Source organism: Cervus elaphus, chromosome 15, assembly GCF_910594005.1.
Source record: "Cervus elaphus chromosome 15, mCerEla1.1, whole genome shotgun sequence".
Classification (NCBI taxonomy): domain Eukaryota; kingdom Metazoa; phylum Chordata; class Mammalia; order Artiodactyla; family Cervidae; genus Cervus; species Cervus elaphus.
The window spans coordinates 64,548,151-64,573,628 of NC_057829.1; the positions used below are offsets into that span (position 1 = coordinate 64,548,151).

General features: G+C 45.3%; 1 protein-coding gene across 10 annotated transcripts in view; it reads right to left on the reverse strand.

Moving 5' to 3' along the window:
• Nucleotides 1–22,427, reverse strand: part of SEC31B (SEC31 homolog B, COPII coat complex component) — a 32,704-nt gene extending 10,277 nt beyond the window's left edge. For 2 of the 10 annotated variants that reach the window (XM_043925155.1, XM_043925150.1), the window contains exons 1-17: nt 22,135–22,418; nt 19,498–19,584; nt 19,020–19,143; nt 12,838–13,033; nt 12,534–12,629; nt 11,412–11,555; nt 10,916–11,058; nt 9,964–10,063; nt 9,684–9,845; nt 9,001–9,135; nt 5,832–6,062; nt 3,978–4,052; nt 3,620–3,715; nt 2,083–2,182; nt 1,406–1,584; nt 1,014–1,140; nt 508–653 (exon numbers count right to left, since the gene is read on the reverse strand). In XM_043925155.1, the coding sequence (XP_043781090.1) occupies nt 508–653; nt 1,014–1,140; nt 1,406–1,584; nt 2,083–2,182; nt 3,620–3,715; nt 3,978–4,052; nt 5,832–6,062; nt 9,001–9,135; nt 9,684–9,845; nt 9,964–10,063; nt 10,916–11,058; nt 11,412–11,555; nt 12,534–12,629; nt 12,838–13,033; nt 19,020–19,143; nt 19,498–19,576 (2,133 nt within the window). In that variant the 5' untranslated portion in view covers nt 19,577–19,584; nt 22,135–22,418. Of the gene's footprint in view, nt 1–507; nt 654–1,013; nt 1,141–1,405; nt 1,585–2,082; nt 2,183–3,619; nt 3,716–3,977; nt 4,053–5,831; nt 6,063–9,000; nt 9,136–9,683; nt 9,846–9,963; nt 10,064–10,915; nt 11,059–11,411; nt 11,556–12,533; nt 12,630–12,837; nt 13,034–19,019; nt 19,144–19,497; nt 19,585–22,134 lie in introns of all 10 variants that reach the window. The other 8 variants (XM_043925158.1, XM_043925154.1, XM_043925156.1 and 5 more) reach the window with 7 other exon arrangements.
• Nucleotides 22,428–25,478: the final 3,051 nt, after the last annotated feature.

A 25,478-nucleotide genomic window follows, 5' to 3' on the forward strand; every position in this document is an offset into this window, starting at 1 on the left:
CTCCCAAGCTGTTTGGGTCTTACACTCTTGTACATTTCTGTCTCTTCATTTTGGATTCTTTACCTTTTATGCTAATACATCTCAATTTCAGATTCTGTTATCCTTTTATTTCATGTGTGACTTTGTCTCCCCGTGACTGTGATCTGGGCAACCACAGAGTACTTGGTACAACTTAGATTCACAGGACTTTTCATAGACGCTAATAGAAGGCCCAAACTCAGCATTATTCAAATACAAAGTAAACTTATATACCCAAACCTGAAGTGGGAAAAAATTACAAAGTTAATATCTAAGCAGCTGCTACTCAATCTCCCTTGACTGAGAAGGAGGGAAGATGCTTATCCATGGAAAAGGTCCCAGACTTTGAGGGCCCTTCCCTCTTCCCTAAAACTCCTGATTCCAGCCTGGATACCTAGAAGACTCGCCTCTGATGTCCCTGCAGTCTCCACTTCCAGCCTCTCCTGAAGGCCTGGTATGGCAGGACCAGGCCCTGAAGTGAAGGGGTACCTGTAAAGCCATGGAGGAAGAAGCTGGCTGGCATCTTGCCCAGCACTCCACCAGCCGCTCCACGCTCCCTGAGCACACGTAGCAGAGTCTGGCTTCAGAGGCGAGAGCCCAGCCACTCTCCTGCTCCATACGAGTTCCCAGCCTGTCTGCAGAGAGATAGAAGCTTCTTAAAATGGCACAGCTTCCCTGTGCTTCTCCTCCTTCTCCTGTTTGAAAACAGGTGGGGGACCATGAGCTATGGGACAAGTAGTCACAGTGGCTTTAAGACAACACTGAGGTTAATCCTGCTCTGCAGTGAAGGGCAAAGCTTTTGCACTGAGATCTGACAAGAAAAAGTAAAAGAGGACAATAAATGCCCTCCACAGAAAGCAGAGATGCACTCTAGTCCCTGACGACATGGCTTGGCCTCCCAGAGTTCAGGCTGCGCCTCTGTCTCCTCCCTCAGTGTGCCCACTGACTCCATGCTAGAGTCATACCACTCCATCCTGGAGCCAAGGGCCACCTACCACAGAGCTCGGGGAATTTCTCTGGCTCTGAGTATGTCAGCAGCAAGGCCAGAGCCTCTCTCCAGTTCTTCAGGCTACAGGCACACACCATGTCTTTCCAATTCTTCTGTATAATGCAGGCTAGCAGCTGTAATGGGCAGTGAGGGAAGGAGGCCATCAGCTGTTCATGCAGCATAGGCAGCAGAAGTCACACACAGGGATGTGCTGAGACAAGCCCCTGTTAAGCAGCCTTCCTGTTTGACCACTGACTAGGGGCTCAGGGTAAGGTAAGGGTGGTTGGAGTAGGAGGAGAGAGAGGCAGATCCTCTAAACACCAGTCCCGTAGTGTGGATAGCCACTTGACAAGGTCCAAGCAATCCCTTCCTCCTCCTCTCTGCATGGTGGGCAGTTACCGGGGCGATTCCGGTTTTCTTCTTGGCCAAGTAGCACTCCTGTGCTTGCTTCAGCAGATCTGCACCTCCAGCCTGGGCCAGGATGATGGCATCAGCAAAGCGCTCTTCCTTCAGACACAGCTCCACGGCAGGGCCCAGTTCTCCAAGCAGGAGAGCCCGGCTCAGGAGTCCCTCCGTGTCTGCAGGCAGAGCATCCCCTCTGTATCAGCCTGCCCTCAGACCAGCGCTTTATGTCCCCACCTCCTATACCCTGCCTCCCTGAGTCTCTCTCACCCCAAACTCCCAAGATTCATTCCTTCACAACAAAATGCAGGAGGGTGTCCGGGGACGCCCAGGTCCAGTGGTAAATCTCTACGAACAGAACCCAAGACAGGGGAGGGACTCATGGCAGCTTCACAGGTGTGCCATGTGTTTGCTCAACAACAAGAGGGTCACAGTTCTTTAAGCAGGAAGACAGAAGGATGAAGACTACCTTGGTAGAAGGCCTTCCATATGAAGGACCCATTCATGAAAATCTTCAGCCAGAGAGAGCTCTGACTGGTACAGGACCATCTAGCATTTGCAGTCATGAGGGGAAGCAGGAAGCCAGGGACAAGAAGGCAGGGTCTTCAAGTCTCGAGAACTCTGAGCCCACCTACCCCCACACAGAGGGTTCCTCTCCCTCAGGGTCAGGGTACCTTCTGTGATGGGGATCTCCCACGGAGTCATGTTTTGAGGGATCAGCTCATCAAAGAAGGCTGAGGAGGCTGAGGCTTCCCAGGTAGTATGTTTGGAGGTCTGTACGAAGAAGGACAAAAATGGCTACTTGGGAAATGAGCCTAGAAGACAGAGAGCTGGCTTAGTCGCTCTCTTTGAGAGTGCTATTAAGAGTTGTTCCTTCAATAGAAATAAAAGCAAAAATAAACAAATGGGACATAATCAAACTTGCAAGCTTATGCACAGCAAAGAAAAACAAAAGACAATATACAGAATGGGAGAAAATATTTACAAACGATGTGACTGACAAGGGCTTAATTTCCAAAATATACAAAACAGCTCATACAATTCAACAACAACAAAAAACAACTCAACAGAAAAATGGATAGACAACCTAAACAGATATTTTTCCAAAGAAGACATACAAATGGTCAACAGGCACATGAAAAGATGCTTAATTATTGAGAAGCAAATCAAAACTACAGTGAGATATTACATTACACTAAATAGAATGGGCATCATTAAAACATCTACAAATAAATGCTGGAGAGGGTATGGAGAAAAGGGAACCCTCCTACACTGTTGGTGGGAATGTAAGCTGGTGTAGCCATAACAGTATGGAGGTTCGTTAAAAAACTAGAGTTTCCATATGATCTAGCAATCCCTCTCCTGAGCATATATATGGACAAAACTATAATTCAAAAAGATACATGCATCCCTATGTTCACAGCAGCACTATTCACAACAGCCAAGACAGGAAACAACTTAAACATTTACTAACAGATGAATGGACAAAGAGGATGTGATACATACACATTGGAATACTACTCAGCCATAAAAAATGAAATAATGCCATTTGTAGCAAGATGAGGGAAGACAAATACCATATGATATCATTTATATGTGAAATCTAAAATATGACACAAATGAACTTCTCTATGAAACAGAAACAGACCCATGGACACAGAGAACAGACTTGTGGTTGCCAAGGGGGAGGGAGGTGAGGAAGGGATGGAGTGGGAGTGTGGGATTAGCAGATGCAAACTAATGTACATAGGATGGATAAACAAGGTTCTACTGTACAGCACGGGGAATTATATTCAGTATCTTGTGATAAACTATAATGGAAAAGAATATAAAAAAGAATGTATGTATATATATATACACACATAACTAAATCACTTTGTAGTACAGCAGAAATTAACACAACATTGTAAATCAACTATCTTTCAATTAAAAAAAAAAAAAAAAGAGTTGGCCCTTAATGGGTAAAGCTAAAAGAATAACCAGGTAAAGTTTGGGAAGTGCTATACTTCATGGTTAAAAGAGCTCTACTCCTAGCTCCAAACCTTATGGGTTCTGTGTCTCTCCTTGGTTCTAAATGAGTGAGGAGTTTGAAAACTTCCACAGAAGTTGAGCACTTATTGAGAGCAAAATGAAGAGCTCAGAGGGGCAAGATTCCCTAAGGGCAGGTTTTCTATGCCACCCTAGATGGGGCTGGCTGGGCTCCTTCCATACCTGTAAGAAGGCCTGTTGTCTGTTACTGTTGGGGTCATCTCCCTTGGACTGAGGGCTCTCATCCAGCCTCAAATCACTCCTCAACCATGTGGCCACCTGCAGGGAGAAACATATGAATACCACTCTTCCCAACACGTGATCAAATAAATATTAAGCTTTTCTTCCCACCTTCATACTCCACCAACTGGACTTACTAAGATCTTTGTACTATTTTCCTGAGAAACAGAATAACTCCAGGAGGTAAAATGCTCATATATGCATTATGGAAGCCCAGGAAGAGGTATTCTGAGATGGTTTCCACCAGCAGGATTCTCTTTTTCTGCAACAAACACATATTTCTGACGTGAAAGCAGCTTACCTTCTTCTGAAGTTCATCTTTACTATATCCTAATAGCTTCAGGAATTTCATTCTGGAGTCCTCCTCTAAAGTCACCTAGGAGCCACAGAAGACAGAAATGTCCATTAAATGAATGTGAATGACTCTCTCCTGCACCAGTTGGACATCTGTGCTGGTGTACCCTCAAATGTAGCTCTACCAGAAGTGCCCCCTGAGGCCAACACTATCTCTCCCCTCTTTTCCACAGACTTGATTCCTGTGGGGTTATGGGTAGATTTGTTAATAAACCCTTTCTCCCTTCTGCATGAGAACTGGACCTTCAAGTTGACTTTCTAGATCTATTATGCTGGTACCCTGATAAGAGTAAAATGTCAGCTATGTTTCTAGGCAACACTGCTTGTGACTGGTAAATTGCATCTGGACTGGAACTATGTAAACTATAAATAATTGATATGGGCACCATGCTATGGGCTTCCCTGATAGCAAGGACTCTTGTACTAAATAAATCCCTTGCAGGGACCCTAGAAGTTATGCTTCTGGAGTTCATAAAAGAGATATTGGTCCTTGTGGGCCTGAGGCTTCTGAGCCAGTGCAGCTAACACACCAGCTTGATGTATATCTTATCTTCTTGCACCTGAGCTGTCTTCTGAGGAGCTGAAGGGGAGAACTCTACGCTGCTGCATGGACTGCAACAAGGACTCCCGCAGAAGAGAACCACTTGATGCAGTCCTGTGAATCTAAATGGCTAGGTGAGAAGACTCCTAAGTAGAAGTTGCATGGATGTGGTAAACAGTAAGCTTACCTACTCATGTTCCAGATACTGAGGGCCAAGGTTTCCTGAAGCTCTATCCTAATGGGTTAGCTGAGCTGGGCCCTTCATTTATTCCACACTGAACCATAATCTTTCACAAAGTCTCTCAGGGACCCCTCCTTCTTCTATGCTCTTCTGGAAATGCTTATCCACACTCAGCTTCAGAACTATTATGATAGACAGCTCTTGCATAGCTTTAAATCAGACTCCCCTCTGTCCTATGGGCGCCAGTGCCTCCTCTGTTCAGCAGAGTAAGGGCTGAACTCTCGATTATTCCCTCCACCCTTTCCCACCCATCATTCCTGGAGCTATTACCTGTATTTTGCTTATAGCAAAAGCATTATTTCTTATTATTTTCCTCCCACATCTTTTTCCAGCTTCACTCTACAGTTGATGATTTTTCTCACATTCTTTTCCTCTTCTCAGACTTCTGGTGTCTACCTTCATAAAGTTCTAGCACAGACTCCGATTTCTTCTCAAAATCCCCAGAAAAAATCCTTTTTTGCATTCTACTTTATAACCCAAAGATCTGATTAATCCCTTCACTGCCTGTCCAGTTGCTTCTCCTTCCTTTAGCTCTCTCATGCGTTCACTTCCTTTGATAAGTAAAGCACTCCTCCTCGTGTCATAAGCAACCTGAAATTGGATTGACACTGGAACTGAAGCCATGCTTCCAGAGTAGAGTGGCACTTGAGCCCGCCACAATGACTTGCCTTGGGTTACCTGATAAAACTCAAAGCCTTCCAGGTGATCTTCTTCCCTTCCTACTGCCCCATGGCATGGCACTGGAAAAGCCTTCACCTTGGATCTGATAAAGTACCCAGGACATCAGCAATAGTAGAAAAAAGGCCAATGTCGCTTGTATTCCTCAGTTTCACTAGCCATAGAGAGTCTCTGAGCCTCTGGTAAAATGAAGATTTTGTTCCCAGGATGGGTGCTGTGTAGGAAAAAACCCAGCAGGGTTAAGGCCTCTGTAATCTGGGCCATAGGGTGGTTGTTGACAGAGGCTGGGGGATCTGGCTTTGGGGAGACACTTCTGAGCAGCCAGCCTTCAGGCTTCCTACCTTCAGGAACTGCCAGAGCATCTTTTCGCTTTGCAGTGTTGCTTGCTGGATCTTGTTCTGACAGTAATTCAGGAGATTTCCTGATCCCAGGGCCTCCTGCAGCTCAGCTGACTGTGTCAGGAATTCAGGTTCTGTGGTGACCTGACTGATAAAGACTAGGCGGAAGCAAGGTTGTGGCACCTGATGCACAGGGGTGCTGGGGAGGCCAAAGGTCACCAGCTTGCCCCCAAACTGATAAAGGAAAACAAGAAGAGTAGGGCAAAATTAACACCAAGTCAGGATTATAGGGGAGGCTATCTATTGGTCAACCCTTAAAGATAGGAAAGCAGTAAAAAAAAAACAAAAAACAAAACAACTCCTGGGGGTGGAAAGAATCAGGAATTGAGTAGTGAATGTGCCCATATCCCAAAACCACCCCTGCACTTTCAGCACCATTAACTTAAAAGGTACAGTCCATGGTACTCCTCCTTTCCTCACCTGTTCTGCTGTCATCATTCTCCCAGAGTTACATGATAGTTATCACTATCCCAGGCAGGGGGTTCCCTGTGGCTCAGACAGTAAAGCGTCTGCCTGCAATGCGGGAGACCTCGGTTCGATCCCTGGGTTGGGAAGGTCCTCTGGAGAAGCAAATGGCAACCCACTCCAGTACTCTTGCCTGGAAAATCCCATGGACAGAGGAGCCTGGTAGACTACAGTCCATGGGGTCGCAAAGAACTGGACACGACTGATAGTTATCACCATCCCAGGTAACTCTGGACTAAACCCCTGTCATTATCACAGTCTTTTTACCCACTGTAGCTGAGCAACAATAAAATCCTCCCGCTTCTTGTTCAGTGTCTCCCATTCCCTGTGCTAGCATTTTCCTCCTCCATTCCAAGCCCTAGACTACCACCCTTTTCCAGGAGCTTGTACTGGTTTCACAAGGCCACGGGAGAGAGTTTAAGCTCCTCTGCCTATAATGCACAAAATCTTTCAAAATCAGGACCAGACCTGCCTCTCTAGCACCGTTCTCTCTGTTCATTCACATGATCACTCTGTGTCTCCAAAGTGCCCAGTACATTCCTGCTTCTATGCCTTCATCCACCACAACACTCCCACCTGCGCATCCTTCTCACCAAATTAGGTACTTTATTATATAAAGCACCTGGCACAAAAGCAGAGCACAGTCAAGTTCCTTTACTCCAGCAGTTCTTCACCTTGGCTGCACATTAAAACCACCTGGGGGGGTATCCAAAGTCACCAGGCTATACCCCAGACAAAAAATTTCAGAAGCTCTGGAGGTGGTACCCAGGCACTGGTAACTTTTTTTAAGTTCTTCAGTTTATTCCAATTGCAGTCGTGGCCAGACAACTACTGCTCTACTCCCCAACCATTCACTACTCTCCCTCTTTAATGAGTGCTTCCAGCCAGAATTCTTCTCATGACTTTTATAGCACAAAATCTATACTACAGATCAGTGCTAAACGCAGTCATCTTAACTTTTGATTTGTATAATACTCAATAGTTTTACAAAGTGTTTATATGTAGTCTTTTTTGAATGCTGGATGGCATGGACTGTTTGCTAACCTCTGTTCTCCTAGGGCAGGAGAGGTGGGGGGTATCAAGTTCTCAACCCTCTTCCTCCTGTTCTTCCTAAGGAGAGATTTCCATTTCTCCTTGGCCCGAGTCCCTAGCTGAGTCTCAGTGGACCACAGACAGAGGGACTGAGGGTTAAGAGGGGATGTTGGTGGGAGGCATGCAGGAAAATCCTTCCCTCTGCTGTCCCCCACTTGGAGAGGGGTTGGGTTTGGAATGTGAGAACAGTACAATAAACAACGTTTACCCTCATCCCCCATATACTGTCACCCTGCTTATTTAACTTCTATGCACAGTACATCATTCGAAATGCTGGGCTGGATGAATCACAAACTGGAATTAAGATTCCTGGGAGAAATATCAACAGCTTCAGAAATGCAGATGATACCACTCTAATGGCAAAAAGTGAAGAGGAACTAAAGAGCCTCTTGATGAGAGTAAAAGAAGAGAGTGCCAAAGCCGACCTAAAATGCAACACTCAAAAAACTAAGCTCATGGCATCCGGTTCCATCGCATCATGGCAAAGAGAAGGGGGACAAAGTGGAAGCAGTGACAGATTTTATTTCTTGGGCTCTAAAATCACTGTGGATGGTGACTGCAGCCACAAAATTAAAAGATGCTTGCTTGTTGGAAGGAAACCTATGACAAACCTAGACAGAGTATTAAAAAGCAGAAACATCACTTTGCCAATAAAAGTCCATATAGTCAAAGCTATGGTTTTCTAGTAGTCATGTACAGATGTGAGAACTGGACCATAAAGAAGGCTGAGCATTGAAGAATTGATGCTTTTGAATTATGGTGCCAGAGAAGACCTCTGAGAGACCCTTGGACAGCAAGGAGATCAAACCAGTCAATCTTAAAGAAAATTTAAAAAAAAAAAAAGAAAAGAAAATCAACCCTGAATATTCATTGGAAGGACTGATGCCAAAGCTCCAATGCTTTGGCCACCTGATGCAAAGAGCCAACTCATTGGAAAAGACCCTGATGCTGGGAAAGACTGAGGGCAGAAGGAGAAGGTGGCGACAGAGGATGAGATGGTTGGATGGCATCACGGACTCAATGGACATGAGTTTGAGCAAACTCCGGGAGACAGTGGAGGACAGAGGAGTGCCTGGCGTGCTACAGTCCTTGGGGTTACAAAGAGTCTGACATGACTTAACAATTGAACAACAAGAACAACCCCCAGCCCCTAACCATCCCTGGAGGTAAATGGGGGCTCTGCGTACATTTGGCCTTGAGTCTAAAAGGCAATGGCAGTGGGGAGGGTCAAAGGTTTTGAGCAGGGGAGAGGAGAAGATTTACATTCTTCCTCCTCTACTATCTATTCATTCTGTTCTTGCTTTGTATTCTAACCAGGAAAATCAGATGGAATGGCAGGCAGTTCTCCATAAGTGAGAGCTCAAAAGCAATCAATTCTTTTAGACAGGACTGGCACTGCAAGCAGGGTAAAGGGGTTGAGAAGAAAGCTTAGCAAATCGCTGCTTAAGCAATAAAATGGGACCTGATCTGAGACTCAGGCAGTGAGAATCAACTTCTTATAGAACAGAGCTCCATGCTGGGGACACAGTAGGCTATACACACACACTACACTTACAGCAAATGAAACACCTGCTGGCCTCCTCATCCATTTGGGGGGTTTTTTCAGGGGAGGTATCAATGATGCTTGGGCCACTTGCTTTGGCACCTGCAATGGTGGGAGAGGCTGGCCTTTGCTGAAGGAAGAAGAGATCTGGGGACAAAAAGGACACCTCCATTACCGGTGTGGAGTGGTGGCTTAGCCAGGAACTCCACCTACAAAGTCCATTTTGGGAGGGATCCCTGAGATACCCAGTCTGGCCCACAAAAGTCAGGACTCTCATATTTCAGGGGGCTCGTAGTTTCAGATGCCCATGCAGCAGGCTCCTGGAAAGCCAACTGCATCCAATGTCTACAGTGAAGTGTGACACAAAATGTATCTATAGGAGACAGGGAGGTAAGTTCATTCTTCAGAATAGTGGAGGGTCCCAGCATGGAAGTCCAATTCCCCTGAAATACCACAAGGAACATTCAAGAACAAGAGTCAAGGTAAAGGCCTCCTTTGTATTGGGTAGGAACTGACATCCTTCCAGGAGGATGGACACTGGTGCAAAGGTTCACAAACCTGGGGTTCCCGAACCCAGGGCCCTAGTCTCCCAAGTCTTTAGTAGTCCCCATTTCTCCCCAGGCTTATGTCCTTTGTTCTCCCACTGAACAGAGACAGTCCCTTCCCTCCAGCATTTTCCACCAAGCCCTTCAAACCTTGTCAGCCTGTCTCATCTGCTGGACTTCCCAGCTCCTACCCATCACAGAGTATAAATTGATCCAGCCATCAAAGGAGGCAGCAGAGAACACCAAAGGGTCCCGAGGGCACCACTGCACATCAAAGCACCAGCTGCTCAGTGTGGGTAGTTTATACACCACCTATTGTGAGGGAACATAACCAAGAGGGAAACCCTGACTTAGGTAAGCCAACTAGAGCACAGAGGTGCAGCTGGGACTGCCCTACCATCCCAGCATACCCACAGAAGGGCCAGCCTACCTCGCTGCTCCCCAGGTTCCAGCACAAGATCTGGTTGTCCTTGGCACTGCTGAGCAGCAGCTCAGCATCAGCCTGACTCCATGACACTGACAGGATCCCCCTAAAAAGGAAAGGAAAGAGGAACTAACATTTGTTGAATGCCTACTATGAGTAGCATGCCTTACATATCTTGGGTAAATGTCATCCCCTCAAAATAAGCAGTGTGACTTCATTTTACATATGAGGAAAATGAGGCTTGGGAAGAAATTGAGGAACTTGCAGCAGTCATGCAGCCAGAACCCAAGTCAAATTTCAGTGTGGGCATAAAGTGCTATAACCACTCTGCTACCCACAGGTCCCTGCAGGATGGCCTGCTTCTCTTCCCTGATTGTAGGGTGGGTAGAAATTCTGAATCAGCATGAATCAGGGAAGCACCCATTCCTATGGGTGCTGTTAGCCCAGGAGGGTAGTGAGGACCTAACTCTCAGAAGTCCCTAAGGAGGTACAAAGGCATGATCTTTGAGTTAGAAAGAACAGACTATGGGGCTGCTTGTTCTACTGTAGGCCCAAGAGCAAAGGCTTCAGAGGCAAGCCTGTTCACAGGAAAAACAGGAGCCAGGGTTCTTTTATTAAGAAGTCTTGGAAGAGGCAGCCTAATTACATAAGAAATGAGCATGTCCTCAGATGAGAGCCTGGGGGCTCTCCCAGAGGAACTAAACATTGGCTCCAATATTCCTCATGACCCTACCCCCACTCACATGTGTGGAGGTTACATGGAATCTCAGGCTCTTTTCTATAACCTCAGGGTCTACAGGAATTCCTCTTGATTGGAAGTGGGGCTAGAACTGGGCAACTGTGTGTTCACCAGGATGGCTCTGAAGCTGGGGAGAACGTCTGCTAGCCAAAGTGAGGCATGTATTGCCCTCTACCCAGGTCAGCTATGCCCTGCCCTCCACCAAGGATGACATGCTACCTGCTGTGACTCTCCAGCACCTTTAGGGGTGAGGAGGCAAAGCGCAAGTCCCACAGCTGAATTACTGGAAGACGATCATCTTCTGAACAAAGTACCAACTGGGTGGCTACGTCTGGGTGCCAGGCCAGGCCTGAGCAGTTCATCTGTGAACAAAGCAGATCCCAATGGGCAATACAACCTGACTCTTTTTATGAACCCTTTTTGTCAAGCTGAAATGGGACCTCTCTGAGGGTTTTGTGTCTTGTCTTATGTAATCGGGAACACCACAGCCATCGGGAAACAAGTGATGACCATAAGCAAGGAGCACTAGAAGCCTTCAGATCAGCTCAGTTTGTTTTCTCTGAGCTTTCCCTCTCAATAGGAAATCTACCACAGGGCTGAATCCACACATGTAACAGCTGAAAGCAGAACCCTGGCCTGGGGGACAGCAGCTCCAGTACTAGGCCTGAGAGAGACAGCAGAGCCCGAGCCTATATTCTGCCCGTATTCAACTCACCCGGTTGCTGTGATCACTGACTTTGATGATAGGTTCATTCTTCCTGAGATCCCACACGACTGCCTTGCCGCTGGGGTGAGCAGAAGACAGAATGTGTTGAACTTGACGGTTCCAAGATAGAGCCTTGACATCTTCTAGGGGCTGCTAAGGCAGAATGGGGCAAGGGGCGGGATGAGGACAACCTGTTACCCCTGGACCAAGAGACAGCTGGTCTGCCACTGCTCCCAACCACCCGCAGAAAAGCCAAGAGTAGACGCGGGGCTACCCAAACCATGCCAGTCTCAGGAAGCTAGAAGGGAAGTTTTCCAGAGAGGATCCTTTAGAAAATGATGTAGAAGCTGAAAGAAGGACAGGTGCACTTGGGTTTTACTCCTATCCCAAGATGCTCCTGAGAAGATCGAGTCAAGATTTTAAAAAGAGCCTTCTCAACTATGACGAGAGAGAGAGAGAGGGAGAGGAGAAAGGTGAGGATAGGAAAGAGGGAAATATAGACACCCAAGACCCCCAGGGAGAATGAGGTAGAGAGAAAAGTCATTGATACTTTAGGGCACAAGATGCTATCAAATTCATATTGAACTCACCTCACGATACTGTATGCATAAGAGAAAAGCCAGGAAGAAAAAGATGGGGGCCCAGTTACAGACTGACAAGACAGGTACACTCAGACACAGAGACAGAGGAGACCCCCAGCTGCACGGGGGAACAGAACACAAGGACAAAGCTGGCCTTTCCACAAGAGGACAAGGGTGTATCTGGGTGTCCTACTCTTGCCCCTGGTTGGCTAAACCCAGGGCCCAGCCCTGCTTCAATTATACTGTGATAAATAGTACAGTCACCCCTTCTCTCACTTTTACTCCCCTCACTCTTCTTGCCTTCCAGAAACTTCTAGGACAGTTAATGATCACAAGCCACTTCCACCCCTATCCATATTCCCTGACCTCCCACCAGTCCCCACCCACCTCCCGCCATTATCTGGCTGGTAGGCAACATATTAGTCTGTGGAGCTTTACTGCCCTCCAGTGGTGAAGACTGAAATCTGTGCGCTGGCTGCCTCCAGAATTGAATTCTCCCTGGGAAAATCAGGTGCACACTTCTAAGCAGCAGCACTGGGAGCCTCCTCACCTGAGACTTGGATCCTGGGGTCATTGGCACACTCAGGTTATTCAAATCCCAAATGAAGATTTCAGAATCACTGGCCCCTGAGGCCAGGAGGTTGCCCTGTATGAAAGAATATGCCTTTGGAGACACACCATCCCAGGAAGAGATGAGAGCAGAAAAAGGGGAAAGAGACCCACATTTGGGTCCAAAGCCACCCCCGTAGCAACCTGGGAAGGCTCAGAGTTACAGACCAGAGGTCACAAGTAAACGCTTCCCTTCAGATCTGTTGCTCCATGCCTCCCAGGTCGGATCAATTGAGATGTAGTACCTGGAAAGGATTAAAGTCAAGGGCTCTGACAGCCCCCGAGTGCTTCTGTCTCCGGGCAATCACAGGCTCCTTTCCCGAAGATAAGATGTGGGTCACATTGTACAGAGTAAGCATGCCATTGTCCCCGCCGCCTGCAATGACCCCGGAGGCTTCCAGAAGCCCATTGCCAAAGCTCCCCCAGATCAGCTTGTGAAACCTACAAAGAGGAACTGGCATCAGCAACAACTCAGGTCCACATTAGTCAGTAGAGAATGGGCATCTTTGTCAGCCTCTGCCATTACGCAGGCATCCCCACCCTTAGGGCCTGCCTGTCTCCCTCATTTCCCAGACGCAGAAGTCTCCCCTGCCTGGCCCTGCCCTTTAGCTGAGAAAAATACTTCAAATAGATTACTTCACTTAATCCTCCCAACTCAAATAACAATACTTATTGATAACTTCCTATGTACCAGGCACTGTTTTAAGTACTTTACATGTATTAGCTGATTAACAATCCCATGAAGTATTTACCTTATTTTCAATTGAGGAAAGTGAGGCACAGAGAAGTTACAAAACTTCTGTTATACAGCTAGTAATTTTACTCCCATTTAACAGCTAGGAAATGACAGACTCAAGGTTCAAAGTCAGGCCCATCTTATGCCAAAGCCTGAGCTCTTAACCATCATAGAATATGGTCTTCTATTGAGAGGAAGATCCAAACTCTTCTACACCTGAATAGAAGCAGGTTCCCTAGGCCAACAGTTGCTGTCCCTTCTTAAATAGGAAGTGAGAAAAGATCTATAGACCTTCCCTTCTCATGCCATGCTCATGTGATTAGTCCACTGGAGCTGCCGTATGTATTCTGTGGGCCAGCCTTAGAGAAACACAGAGGCATGAAAAATAAATGCACTGTTTGGGAAACACTTTTCTGTCTTTCTGAGCATCTTGCATTCCGGCACACAAGAAAGAGATGGACCCTGGGCTCCCTGGCTAAGAACAGGCCCCCTGAAAAGCCCCTAGGGAAGGCATGTGACACCCTCAATGACTCACAGGTGGTCTTCCCTCCATTTCACAGCTGTTAGCCAAGGATATTTCCACAGCCCTTCCAAGAAGGCAAATTTCACACTGAATGATGTCATGTAAGATCCCTAACTGAAATTAAATGTTTCCACACTCTGGGAACAGTCAGCAAAGAAACTGAATGGGGAAACCAGGCAGGAACCTGTCTAGCCAGTCCTTAGATCAGAGCCAACCTCTCAGAAGTGAAGAGTTGAGCACTAATTCAATAAGGTCAGCATCTGAACAGAAGCAGCACAGCTGAACAAAGAGTGGGTCTAAAGCTACTGTCAGAAAGGTACGTTTTCTAAAGTTATGCTGATGTTAACATGGCAGAAGAGCGTGTTCCATGCTGGCTCCAGAGGATGCCATGTCATCCAGGGGCTGGAGCTCAGCATGGGCAGAGAGCAAGACAACAGGTTACCCAGAGAAGCCTGAAACAGGTCACACAAGAAGCAGAGGAAGGTACGCCCAGGGGAACTTACATGGGAATGCAGTGACCTCGGAATGGTCACAGCACATGACTTACAAATCAGAGTGAAAGGTACCTGAGACCTCAAAGGAGTCACCACAGGGTTAGAGAAGAGGGCCCAGTTACTTTAGAGTGGCTGAACTGCAGAATACAGGGTGTGACAAAATCATTATTCTTTGTGTAGGCATGTAGAAAGTATATTCCTATTGTTAACAATTCACTGAGAGTGGAACCGGAGCCTGAATAGCTGTGATAGACAACGTCTGGGAGAGGGGAACACCTGGGAAAGCCTGGCAAAGAAGACTTGGTTGTGTGTGTGTATGTACAAAGAGGGCATACAACATGTGAGCAAATATGACATTTGTTAGTGTTAAAACATCAACAACTGATGAGTCTAAGTGAAGGTATGTGTGCTTAGTCGCTCAGTCATGTCTGACTCTTTGCAACCCATGAATTGTAGCCCGCCAGGCTCCTCTGTCCATGGGATTTCCCAGGCAAGAAGACTGGAGTGGTTGTTTTTTCCTTTTCCAGGGGATCTTCCTGACCCAGGGATCAAACCTGTGTCTCCTGAGTCTCTTGCATTGCAGGTGGATTCTTTACCATTGAGCCACCTGGGAAGCCTTCATCATTGTAATATTCTGCAATTTTTCTATGTTTGAATATTTTGAAAACAAAAAGTTATAAAACAACAACAAAAAAGATGGCCTGAAAATAGGAACTAAAAGATTTAAGGAGAAGGTATAGGGAGAAGAGTTTGTATAGGAAGGTGGGAACCTTGCAAACATGAAAATACAGGTGGAATTCTTTGCTAAAGAGTTTCCCAGGATAATGATGGCAGTGATGGAGACCATATGGCATCACAGAATGACAGGAGGCACCTGAAGAAAATACAGGTTCCTTGACTCCCTCCCAGGCCTTCTGAAGCATAATTTCCAGAGTCCGGCCTTTAGGATCCACATTGTTAACAAGTGACCCCCGTGATTCTAACAAGTTGCCAAGATTGAGATACATCAGGCTGCATACCAGCCTAGAACAACAGGAAGTAGTTGAATTCATAAAGAAAGAACTAGCCCCAACAATCAACTCATGGCTACACTTCTGGTAAAAAGGAAAAGACAAGGCTGGAGAGAATAAACTGAGACCTGTGAGATCAGATTATCGTACCAGCTAAGCTCACCTGAGGCCAAGCTTCAGCTGCCATAGGATTAGGAATACATGCTATATAAATGATTGTTCCCATGATTTCTGTACTTCTCTCTTTTGGATTTTTATTTTATTTGCTTAGTAAAGTTCCTTATGAAAAACCCCAACCTCATGTTAGTGGGTTAAAATGAAAATGAGTTTGTCCACATCCTGGCCAAAATAACTGAGGAAATCCAAGTTTCCTTGGAAGTTAAACAGAGCAATGAGGGCAGTGCTCCAAGCTGGAGAACGAAGACAGTGGGGTGGAGCAATAGCTGTTTGAGAGGAGAACTACTTTTCTGAATGCCTAGTATGCACTAGGCTACAATGTGCTGACTATATATCTCAAATTTACACTAGAGAAAACGGTCAGAGAAGTTAAAATAAGGTGCCCAATAGGACAGAATATGGCAAAGCTGGGATTTGAACCCAACAACAAAGCCCATGCTCTCTCTACTCTGTGATCCTGATGTCTCTAAAGAGAAGGCAAGTCTTAGAAACAAGAAAACAAGAAAACTAGGAGTGGTACCAAAATGATCTCTTAACTGCTTGGTGTTATCCCTTACAGAGGTACCTAAAGAGGGGTTATAGTGCCCCCTAAGAAACTGAACTGACATAAATGTATTGGAAGATAGATCACCTACTTTCTCCATGTTACTAGAAGATGAGTCAGACATAGGTTACAGAGGCCACTGAGAGATCTAGAACGTCAGTGTAGACAGAGGAAGAGTGCAGCAAATCACCCACTGACCTCTGAACTCATTCAGGCATAGGCAGCCGTGTCCTCAACTCAAAAGTCAATACATAAACAATGTATTATTCTCCCACAAAGCTTTCTTCTTGAGTGGGATTCATCTAACAAACCAAACATCACTTGCATCAGTGCACATGCTAATCCACATGGATGCTGATTGCATCCAGCGGCATTTATCCATACGCTTTCTTCCCTCTATTTATAGCTTTCGACTATCTCTCTTTTTTTTTTTTTGCTTTTATTTATTTATTTATTTTTTATATATATCAAAATTACTTTATTTTTTTTTAATTAGTTGGAGGCTAATTACTTCACAACATTTCAGTGGGTTTTGTCATACATTGATATGAATCAGCCATAGAGTTACACGTATTCCCCATCCCGATCCCCCCTCCCACCTCCCTCTCCACTCGATTCCTCTGGGTCTACGCTCAGACATGCATCGCTTTCAGAACATTCCTTTCAGTCAGGTATTTCTAAGTAGATAATATTTCTCTGATGCATCATGGATTGAGTATAAGGGGATCTTCAGGATTCAAAAGTAGTTGAGGCCCGGGTCTGGTAAGAAGGGCTGGCAATGGAAGGGGGAAGATTTTGAAAAGTATGTTAAATCAATAATAAGAGAGATACAGAGAGGGTTTTGTTTTGTTGTTTTTTTTAAGGGAAAAAGGAAGGAAATTAAGCTAGAAAAAGGAAAGAACATAAGACCTAAATTTGGAGTTCAGTAGGTTCTTAGAAGTCATTTTATACAACCTCTTCTTTATACATAACTGAGGAAACCTAAGATCACTGATGGAATTAAATTTGCCCGAAGTCACATAGTTTTAGGCAAGGCAACAATCCAACACAACTGTGCTTTCCATTAAACCATGCAGAAGATGACACAGAAAAGAGGAAAGCATAAAGCAAAGGGTGGGTTGACCTTTATCTACCCTGATCATCTTGGTCAATTGTTTGTGATGCTGACTTTTGAGTAAGTGACCTAACCCAGGCTAGAATGGAAAGAAGTGAGTGCCTTAGACCCTGGAGCGTCTAAGATGATTTCTTCAGAAAGGCTTCAACAGAACTGCATCAAAGGTAATCCCCTAGGTCTTCGAGAATGAGAATCAGTCTTTAGACACAATTATATAGGTGAAAAAAGGAAGCTGTCAACCTAGTTGACTGCAAAACAGATTGTTACCCTTGAAAAGCTCTTCAGGCACTAACAGAAGACTGACCATAACTAACTGAAGTGGTGAAGACTGCTCAGTTTGGTAATCCAGAAGTTTCTAACATCACTCATTTATTCCACAGATATTTTTTCAACTACCTAATGCCAGGCACTATTCTAGATGCTAGAGATACAGCAATAAATAAAACAGACAAAAATCTCTGCCTACGTGGTTCTCAGGATTCAGTTTCAAGGTTTCTTAAGCAATTAGCTCTTTCTTAAGAACTCTTGGCCTTAAGGAGCCACTACTGTGCTGAAGCTGCTACTTGGCTGGTTGAAGAAAAGAGCCCTTGCCCACTGCCCCTTTTCTTATCTCCAGGAGTATAAACATGATTAAATTAGCTCTCCTCTTTCAGCAGCCCTTTCTGAAATGCCTACTTACAGGCTAACAATATCTCATCGTTACTGGTAAAATTGCTAAGGCCTTTCTTCAAAAGGTACAGGTCCTGGAAATACAAAGAAATGTAAAAAACTGCAAAATAAGGGATTCTGTAATAAAGTGATAAAGGAGTGATAAAGTGATATACGAGCTCAAGAAAGTATGAATAACTAATCTTCATTATTCAAGTTAAGCCATGAAAAGAAAGAGGAGGTACTTCTAAGTATCTTAATCTAATCACTCAGATGAACCAAAAAATGCATAAGATGAAAAGTTACATAACAGACCAGCAATCTCTTATGGGGGATGGCAAGAAAATCCTCTGGGCTGTAAGAAAAGGATTTATATTTTTATATTAAAAAATAATACAGTAATACATGTATATTATTTATATTGAAAATATACTTGAGTGCAGTAAATATTCACACTTCTCCTGATGGTGCAAAAATCTGGGGATCATTGATTCAGACCATAAGCCTCATCTTTACAAAACTAATAAAAGAACAGTTGAATAATAGAAAGCAGGTCTTGGAGTCAGCTAGGACTAGACTTAAATTCTAGCTTCCCTGGGTTTTGGTTCTCTCCTATGTAAAATGGGAATAATGGTATTTATTGGCTAGGCTTATTTTGAGAAATGAATACAATATACAGAGCCACAGCATAGTGCCTGGCATGTGTACACAGGCTCAGTGAATGCTCATACCCAGCCCTGTAAGTCTGCCAGAGCCAAGAAATCCATGAGTGACCAATCAGTGCCTGACAGCAGTGAGGAGAGGACCATTCATTCGCCTCTCATTGGCAGAAAAGGGAGACACTGTGTAAGGCTGTTATTTTCACAAGAGCCAAGGGAGGAAGGAGCCAACATCTCTGGGTTCCAGAGGTAGACCAGGTACTTGTGGGTCCAGGCTTGTGTGAGGCGTCTCTATCACATCATTCTGCCTTATGCTGCTGCTGACCACAAAGGTTCGAATGGGAGTTTTCAAAATCTTCTTGCAAAATAAACCCAGAATTAACTTCTCTTTAACTTAAAGATCATTCTCCCCTCACTTGTCCCCTCATAAGCCCTGAGAAGCACACACCGCTCCTGAGATTCTCCATCAAAGTCTATATCAGGATCTGCCCTGCATTCCCATCAACAGTTCAGACATAGTACCTGCTGGAGGCAGAAAGGACTCCCTTGCGTTTCACGTCCAGAGAGGGGTCCCTGAAATCAACCTCAAAGATTTCCAATGTGCCATTTGTACTAAAGGAGGCATCTAGCTGCTGGGCAGATGTTCCTAGGCACAAGAAAAGTCAGGAAGAGGCAGCATGTGAGCAACAATATATGCATGGATTTGGTGTATAAATGGTTAGGCAGTAGAGAAAAGGAGGAATAGGAGAGAACTGGATATACCCTTCTTCAAGTGGTACCTCCAAAAAAAAATCAAGAAAGCATTAGGTGCTTAGCCTTGAGCCATAATCCAAGATTGTCCCCAGGGACCAAAACTCCTAATATCCCCTTGCTTATGCTGCTAGTCAACCCCACCTTTCCATGACTCTGAAACTTTCTCTGAAGCACAATCAAGAACACTGGATACTAAGTTTCCCTTCAACCTATTCAGTGGATCGTCATCTACAGTACCACACCATACCTGTGGCCAGATACACAGGGTACTGGCTGGCTGGGCTCCAAACTTGGACGGCTTGTCGCTCAAGCTCCTTCAGCTTCATTGTCTGTTCTGTAGGTGGCAGAAAAGTGACAGTAGAAACCACAAGCTTTTGGGCCAGATCAAGGGAATACCTGTGGACACGAGCACCTGTTTTTCTCGCTCCACCATAGGATGGAGTATTTGAGGGCAATACAGGGTGACAAATACATGATCGACTGCAGATCTGTAATGACAATTCAGTTACCCAGTTGGACAGGGAAACCTGGTGTGCTGCAGTCCACGGGGTCACAGACAGCCGGACACAACTGAGCTACTGAACTGAACTTACCCAGTTACTGAAATCTAGTGCTTTAAATCCTAAAAGATACTGAACCACACTGGTTGCCACAGGCCCAATGGTGATGATGACCATCAAACCAGAAAATCTCAGTCACTCTATCCATTCCCTTGGTTTTAAACATTATCCATATGCTGATGACTGCCAAATTTCTATCAGCAACACAAATCTCTCCTCTGAGTTACAAGTTCTTCTATACAACTGCCATTTATACAAGTTCTTATATACAACTGCTAATCAAATACTTCCACTTGGGTATAGTCAAGATACCTAAAAGTTAGTCTGTCTAAAATGGAATTCTCTGTTCTACCATCTCACCCTTTCATCTGTTGTTCCTTCAGGTTTCTTCATTTCAGCAAACAGCCAATTGCTCAACCTCAAAACCTGCAAATCACCCTAGATCCCGCCTTCTCCCTCTTTCCCTTCTAATCCATCATTAAGTCTTCCAGATTTTACCTCCAAAATAAATCTTAAAGTATTTTTCTCCATCTTCACCACCACTACTCTATTTGAAGACACTATCATCTATCACCTAGATTACTGGTCATCTAAATCACCCAATTCTTTCTTTGCATAGAGTAAGAGTAAACTTTTAAAATCAAAAATAGGATTTTGGCATTCCATGTTTAAAGTTCTTCAGTGGCTTCTATCACACTCAACAAGACACAAACCCCCTTTAGCCCTGCTCACAACTACCACTTCAACTTCCTCTCTTGCTACTCTCCCCCTTATTTATTGGGTTCCATCTGCATTAGTCTTTTAATTTCTTGGCTTTTCCCCACTTTAGAGCTTTGTAAATTAGGTTTGCTATACTTTGGAAGCTTTTTATTTCATTCTCTGAATAAGTGGTTCCTTATCACATCTTTCAGGGCTCAGCTTCTCACCTCCTCAAGGAGGTAAGTCACCCAATCCAAAATAGTATTTTTTGCTTCTTAGCAATTTGTAATTGTATATTCATTTACATCTACATTGTTGGTGTTGTACACTAATAAGTAAACTCCATGAAAGCTACCACTGTGTCTGCTTTGTTCACCATGTTATACCTAGTGTTAGAACAATGTCTAACACATAGTAAGTGTTCAATAATATTTTATGAATGAATGCAGACATCTATTTTAAGTTGGGTTTCCAAACCAGTTCTAACACATACTCAAGGTGCCATTCCAACAGGCTAGCAAAGCAGCAAGAAAGTTAAAAAAAACAAAACAAAACAAAAAAACAATGAGCTTCAGGGAGTAAACTTGGGACCCACTGTGACCTGCTTGAGCAAGCCACAGCCAGGTTAGTCTTGACCAACAAAAACAAAAGCTTTTTTTAATCTCGAATGTACTGTTCAGCTTGAAGAAAGCTTAGGGCTGCCAACTCAACCAAGACTTTCCGGGCACCTCTAAACACTTGAGGCTACAGCAGGACTCCTCTGACGAGTTTGCACATCATACTATACGGTCACCAGTGCCACCTGCTGGTCAAGATTATTTTCACGTTTCTGGAGAAAGATCTCTTACGTGGGAGCTATAATTAGTTCAGTGCACTTAACGTGCACCTCCCATTTAATTCTAACAATGATTCCATGCTATTACTATCCCCATTTTACACGGAAGAAAACTAGCTAGGCCAAGCTGTGAACCCCAACCAGCCTTCAGAGCCCGTTGCTTTTAACCATTATACCAGTCTAAAGTAAACTCCATAGTGTTTAAATCCCAGACAGCCTACAAATTGAGAAGATAGGCTTGTCATCTACTTTGTTCAGAGACAACTGTTGGCAAAAATGGTCCCCGATGCAGTCAGAATGGCGGGGCCTGGGAGCGTCAAAGGTGGGGAGAGCTATGGATCATGCAACCAAGAGCTGGATACACTGGTGCAGTGAAGGGGGAAAGCCAGCCTTCCTTGGCTGTCCACTCCCTCTCTGGAGGACGGTCGGCCTTCCCCGCGGCTCACCGGCGTTAGCACGGACGGGCGTTTTCGCCCGGGCGGGACGCACAGACCCGCGGCCGACTCTGGGCCCCGGACAGGTCAGGGCCCAAGGCTGCTGAGGGACGTGCGAGGGCAGCGCTGGAGAGAGATCGTCGTCGGGCTGCGGGGCCCGGGCGCCGCAAGGAGAGTGAGCCGGCTGCAGTCCGAGAGCAGGGCGGGCATCTTGGGGCCCCCTGAGAGGCACACCGGCCGGAGCCCCCGGGAGAGAGCCGGGTGGGCCGGGGTCTCCGCCGAGGATGAACGCCCCCCCCGCCCCCCCCGCCCCCCCTCTCGGGAGAGAGGAACCGCGCTCTGGGTCCCCGGCGCACCTTCTGCTCTCAGGAGCCCGGGACAGGCGGGGAAAACCAACCTGCGCGGACAGCCCAGCTCACTGGTCTGGCGTCGCAGAGCTGGAGTCGGAGCCGGTTCCCTCAGGGCGTTGGAGCTCAGCGGGTGCTGTGGACGGCGGCTGCGGAGGGCCAAAAGTAGTCCAGGCCGCGGGCACCGCCGCCCACAGGCGCCGCCAGACGCCAGGCCCGAGACCCGGACAACCCACGGAGAATGTTCCCTCTTAGAAATGTAGCTTTTAATGGGGCTTCCCTCATCTGTCCTGTGATTATGCAGTGGGTCAGATCCCGCGACTATTAAAGTTCTGGGGTATTCGAGTCAGGTTCCGGGGGTATCCTCTGAAAAGGGAAAAATACTAATTGAAGCGGAAAAGACCTGGTCCTAGATCCAGGAGCGCTCTGTGGAATCCACTTAGCTGAAAAGGTGAAAAGCAATCGAGGCCAGGTGGGTCTAGCGATAACCCGCCTACCAATGTAGGAGACATAAAGAGACGAGGCTTCCTTCTCTGGGTTGGGAAGATTCCCTGGAGGAGGGCATGGCAACCCACTCCAGTATCCTTGCCTGGAGAAGCCTGTGGACAGAAGCACCTAGCGGGCTACAGTCCATAGGGTCACACGGAATCGGTCACGACTGAAACGACTTAGCCCGCACAGGCCTTAACACCAGAGTGACCTTCTGCGGCGGACCAAAAACTGGTTCTCCCAAGGGCTGTAGATGGGCGGAGGGCGAGGTACTGTAGACCAGGGGTTACCCGGAAGGTATCAGAGACGAGACAGGTGTTACATGTTGAAGTTTGACGAAGATAGTTGATGTCCCAACAAGGAGAAAAGGGCCCAACAGACTGACAGGCACCTTGGCATTTCCCATACTGTGAATGAAAGCGGCCACAGTTGGGAAAGTGGGCTGACTACAGATTGTGGAATACTAATTCCACTCTGCAGGTAATTGGGAGTTACTGAAAATTATAGGTAGATACGGTGGCTTAGGAGTAAAGAAGCTGCCTGCTAATGCAGGAGACGCTGGATTGATCCCTGGGTTGGGAAGATCCCCTGGAGAAGCAAAAGGCAACCCACTCCAGTATTTTCTTGCCTGGGAAATACCATGGACAGAGGAGTCTGGCCGACTGTAGCCCATGGGGTTGCAAGAGTTGGAACCAACTCAGTGACTGAACAACATGCCGTAAGATTATATCACTAGCAATATGGATCCCCTTACAGAGAAAACAGAACTGGAGGCAGGGAATCAAATCAGGAGACTAACAGAACAATTCAGGTACCAGGTGATGGATTGGATTAACAGATTGTAATAGCTGAACAGGCTCTTGTGACTGATATAGGTAAACAGTTGGCAGGGGTATCTGTGACCATATATATCTATTGATTGAGGGAATTATGGCATTTCCAAATAAAATGTTTTGTAGGCAGCTGAAGATTTTAGACCTAAGTTATTTTGATTCAAAACTTATAATGCATGAATTCTACTGTAGTCCAGTCTGATACACCTCCAAAGATGGTGAGCTGATTATGACTGGGCCCCAAGTCTTTGTGACACAGCTCTAGATTTCCTTTTCACATGGATATGGGAGTTTTGAACTCAGAACAGAAAAGAACATAGGGTACTGGTGGTGCCTGCCCACTCTTTTTATGTACTATTTCTTGAATTTCTCAGCACAACAGTGGATAACAAACAGGACTGAAAACTGAACCTCAGGCAACAACTCAAAGGAAGGAATGAGGCCAAGGTGTCACTGAAGTGTTCTGAAAGAAATCTGAACCAAAGGCATAAGGTTAGTTTCAAGTAGGACATGATTTAAAAAAAAAAAAACAACCACTCTTCCTGCAACTGGGACATTTTAGAAATTCTTTTCACCTTGTTTTATAAATGCTAGTCTTCTCTTCTAGGTAACTCATTGAAGGCAATTATTTTCTTGTTCAATTTTATATCCCCAAGGCCTATCAGTGTCATATATATTAGGCAGACAGACGTTTGTTAAATGGTTATCAAATGCTCTAAAGGACAGAGAATGAAGACATATAAAAAGCAGTGGAGACCTTCAGAGAGGCATTTCAAAAAAGAAAAGAGAGGCATTTCAGCAGACCCACTCCCTGATCTCATGTCTTTCACTGTCTTCACACCTGTAAAGGACCCCTTATCTACCATGAATGGACTCACTTCCACAGATTATGCTGAATGTATACTTTTTTATGGGACAGGTTTTTAGGCAGTATCATTGTAATTTAAGAAAATGTCCCTAAAGGGAAGAAAAGAACATAAATTGGTTCTCTTTAACAGATGCATTGACATACACCCTCAAAAATATGGTTTTTCTCGTTCTAAAGGCTATTATAAGAGCTTGGATCAATCATTAAGGTAATGAAAGCCAAGCATAGTTTCAGTAGTAACTCAGTGATTATCCTCTAATTCATAAATATAGGTAATGTCAACTTATAACAGTCTAGGATTCAGAAGCTGCTTTGGAATCATATTCTCTTTTTCTAAAATGAAGTATAGTTGATTTACAATGCTGTGTTGTTAATACATATTCTTATAAGAGATACATACAAAATTAGAGGCAATCACAGCCCTAGGCTTGTCCTAGAACACCTATTTATCCTATAGTATTTTGAAACATGTTAGAGTATACATTTTTTAGCTAACTACTATTTTTTTTTTAATTAAGGAGGGGGGTATCAGTAAAATTTAATATTCTTTCAAACAAAACCCCTTCATCTGTATCATATACTTGATAGCTTCCTCTAAGGCAATTTCACAAATCTCACCGCAAGTGAAAAATGAAAGTGAAGTCACTCAGTCATGTCCGACTCTTTGCGACCCCATGGACTGTAGCCTACCAGGCTTCTCCATCCATGGGATTTTCCAGGCAAGAATATTGGAGTGGGTTGCCATTTCCTTCTCCGCTAACTATTATTATTAAAAAGTTTTTTTATGGGAAATAAATCTGTTCCAACTGCAGAAGTCGAAAACCCTGTAAATGGGGAGCTACCCATAACATAACTGGAGCCCTCAACTACCTTTCCCAACAAAATTAACAAATCAACATCTTCTTATGCTTCAGTTCAGTTTAGTTGCTCAGTTGTGTCCAACTCTTTGCGACCCCATGGTTTGCAGCACGCCAGGTCTCCCTGTCCATCACCAACTCCCGGAGTCTACCCAAACTCATGTCCATTGAGTCGGTGATGCCATCTAACCATCTCATCCTCTGTGGTCCCCTTCTCCGCCTGCCCTCAATCTTTCCCATCATCAGGGTCTTTTCAAATGAGTAATGCTTAAGCAGTAGCTATTCCCGGGGGAAATGAGGCACAGA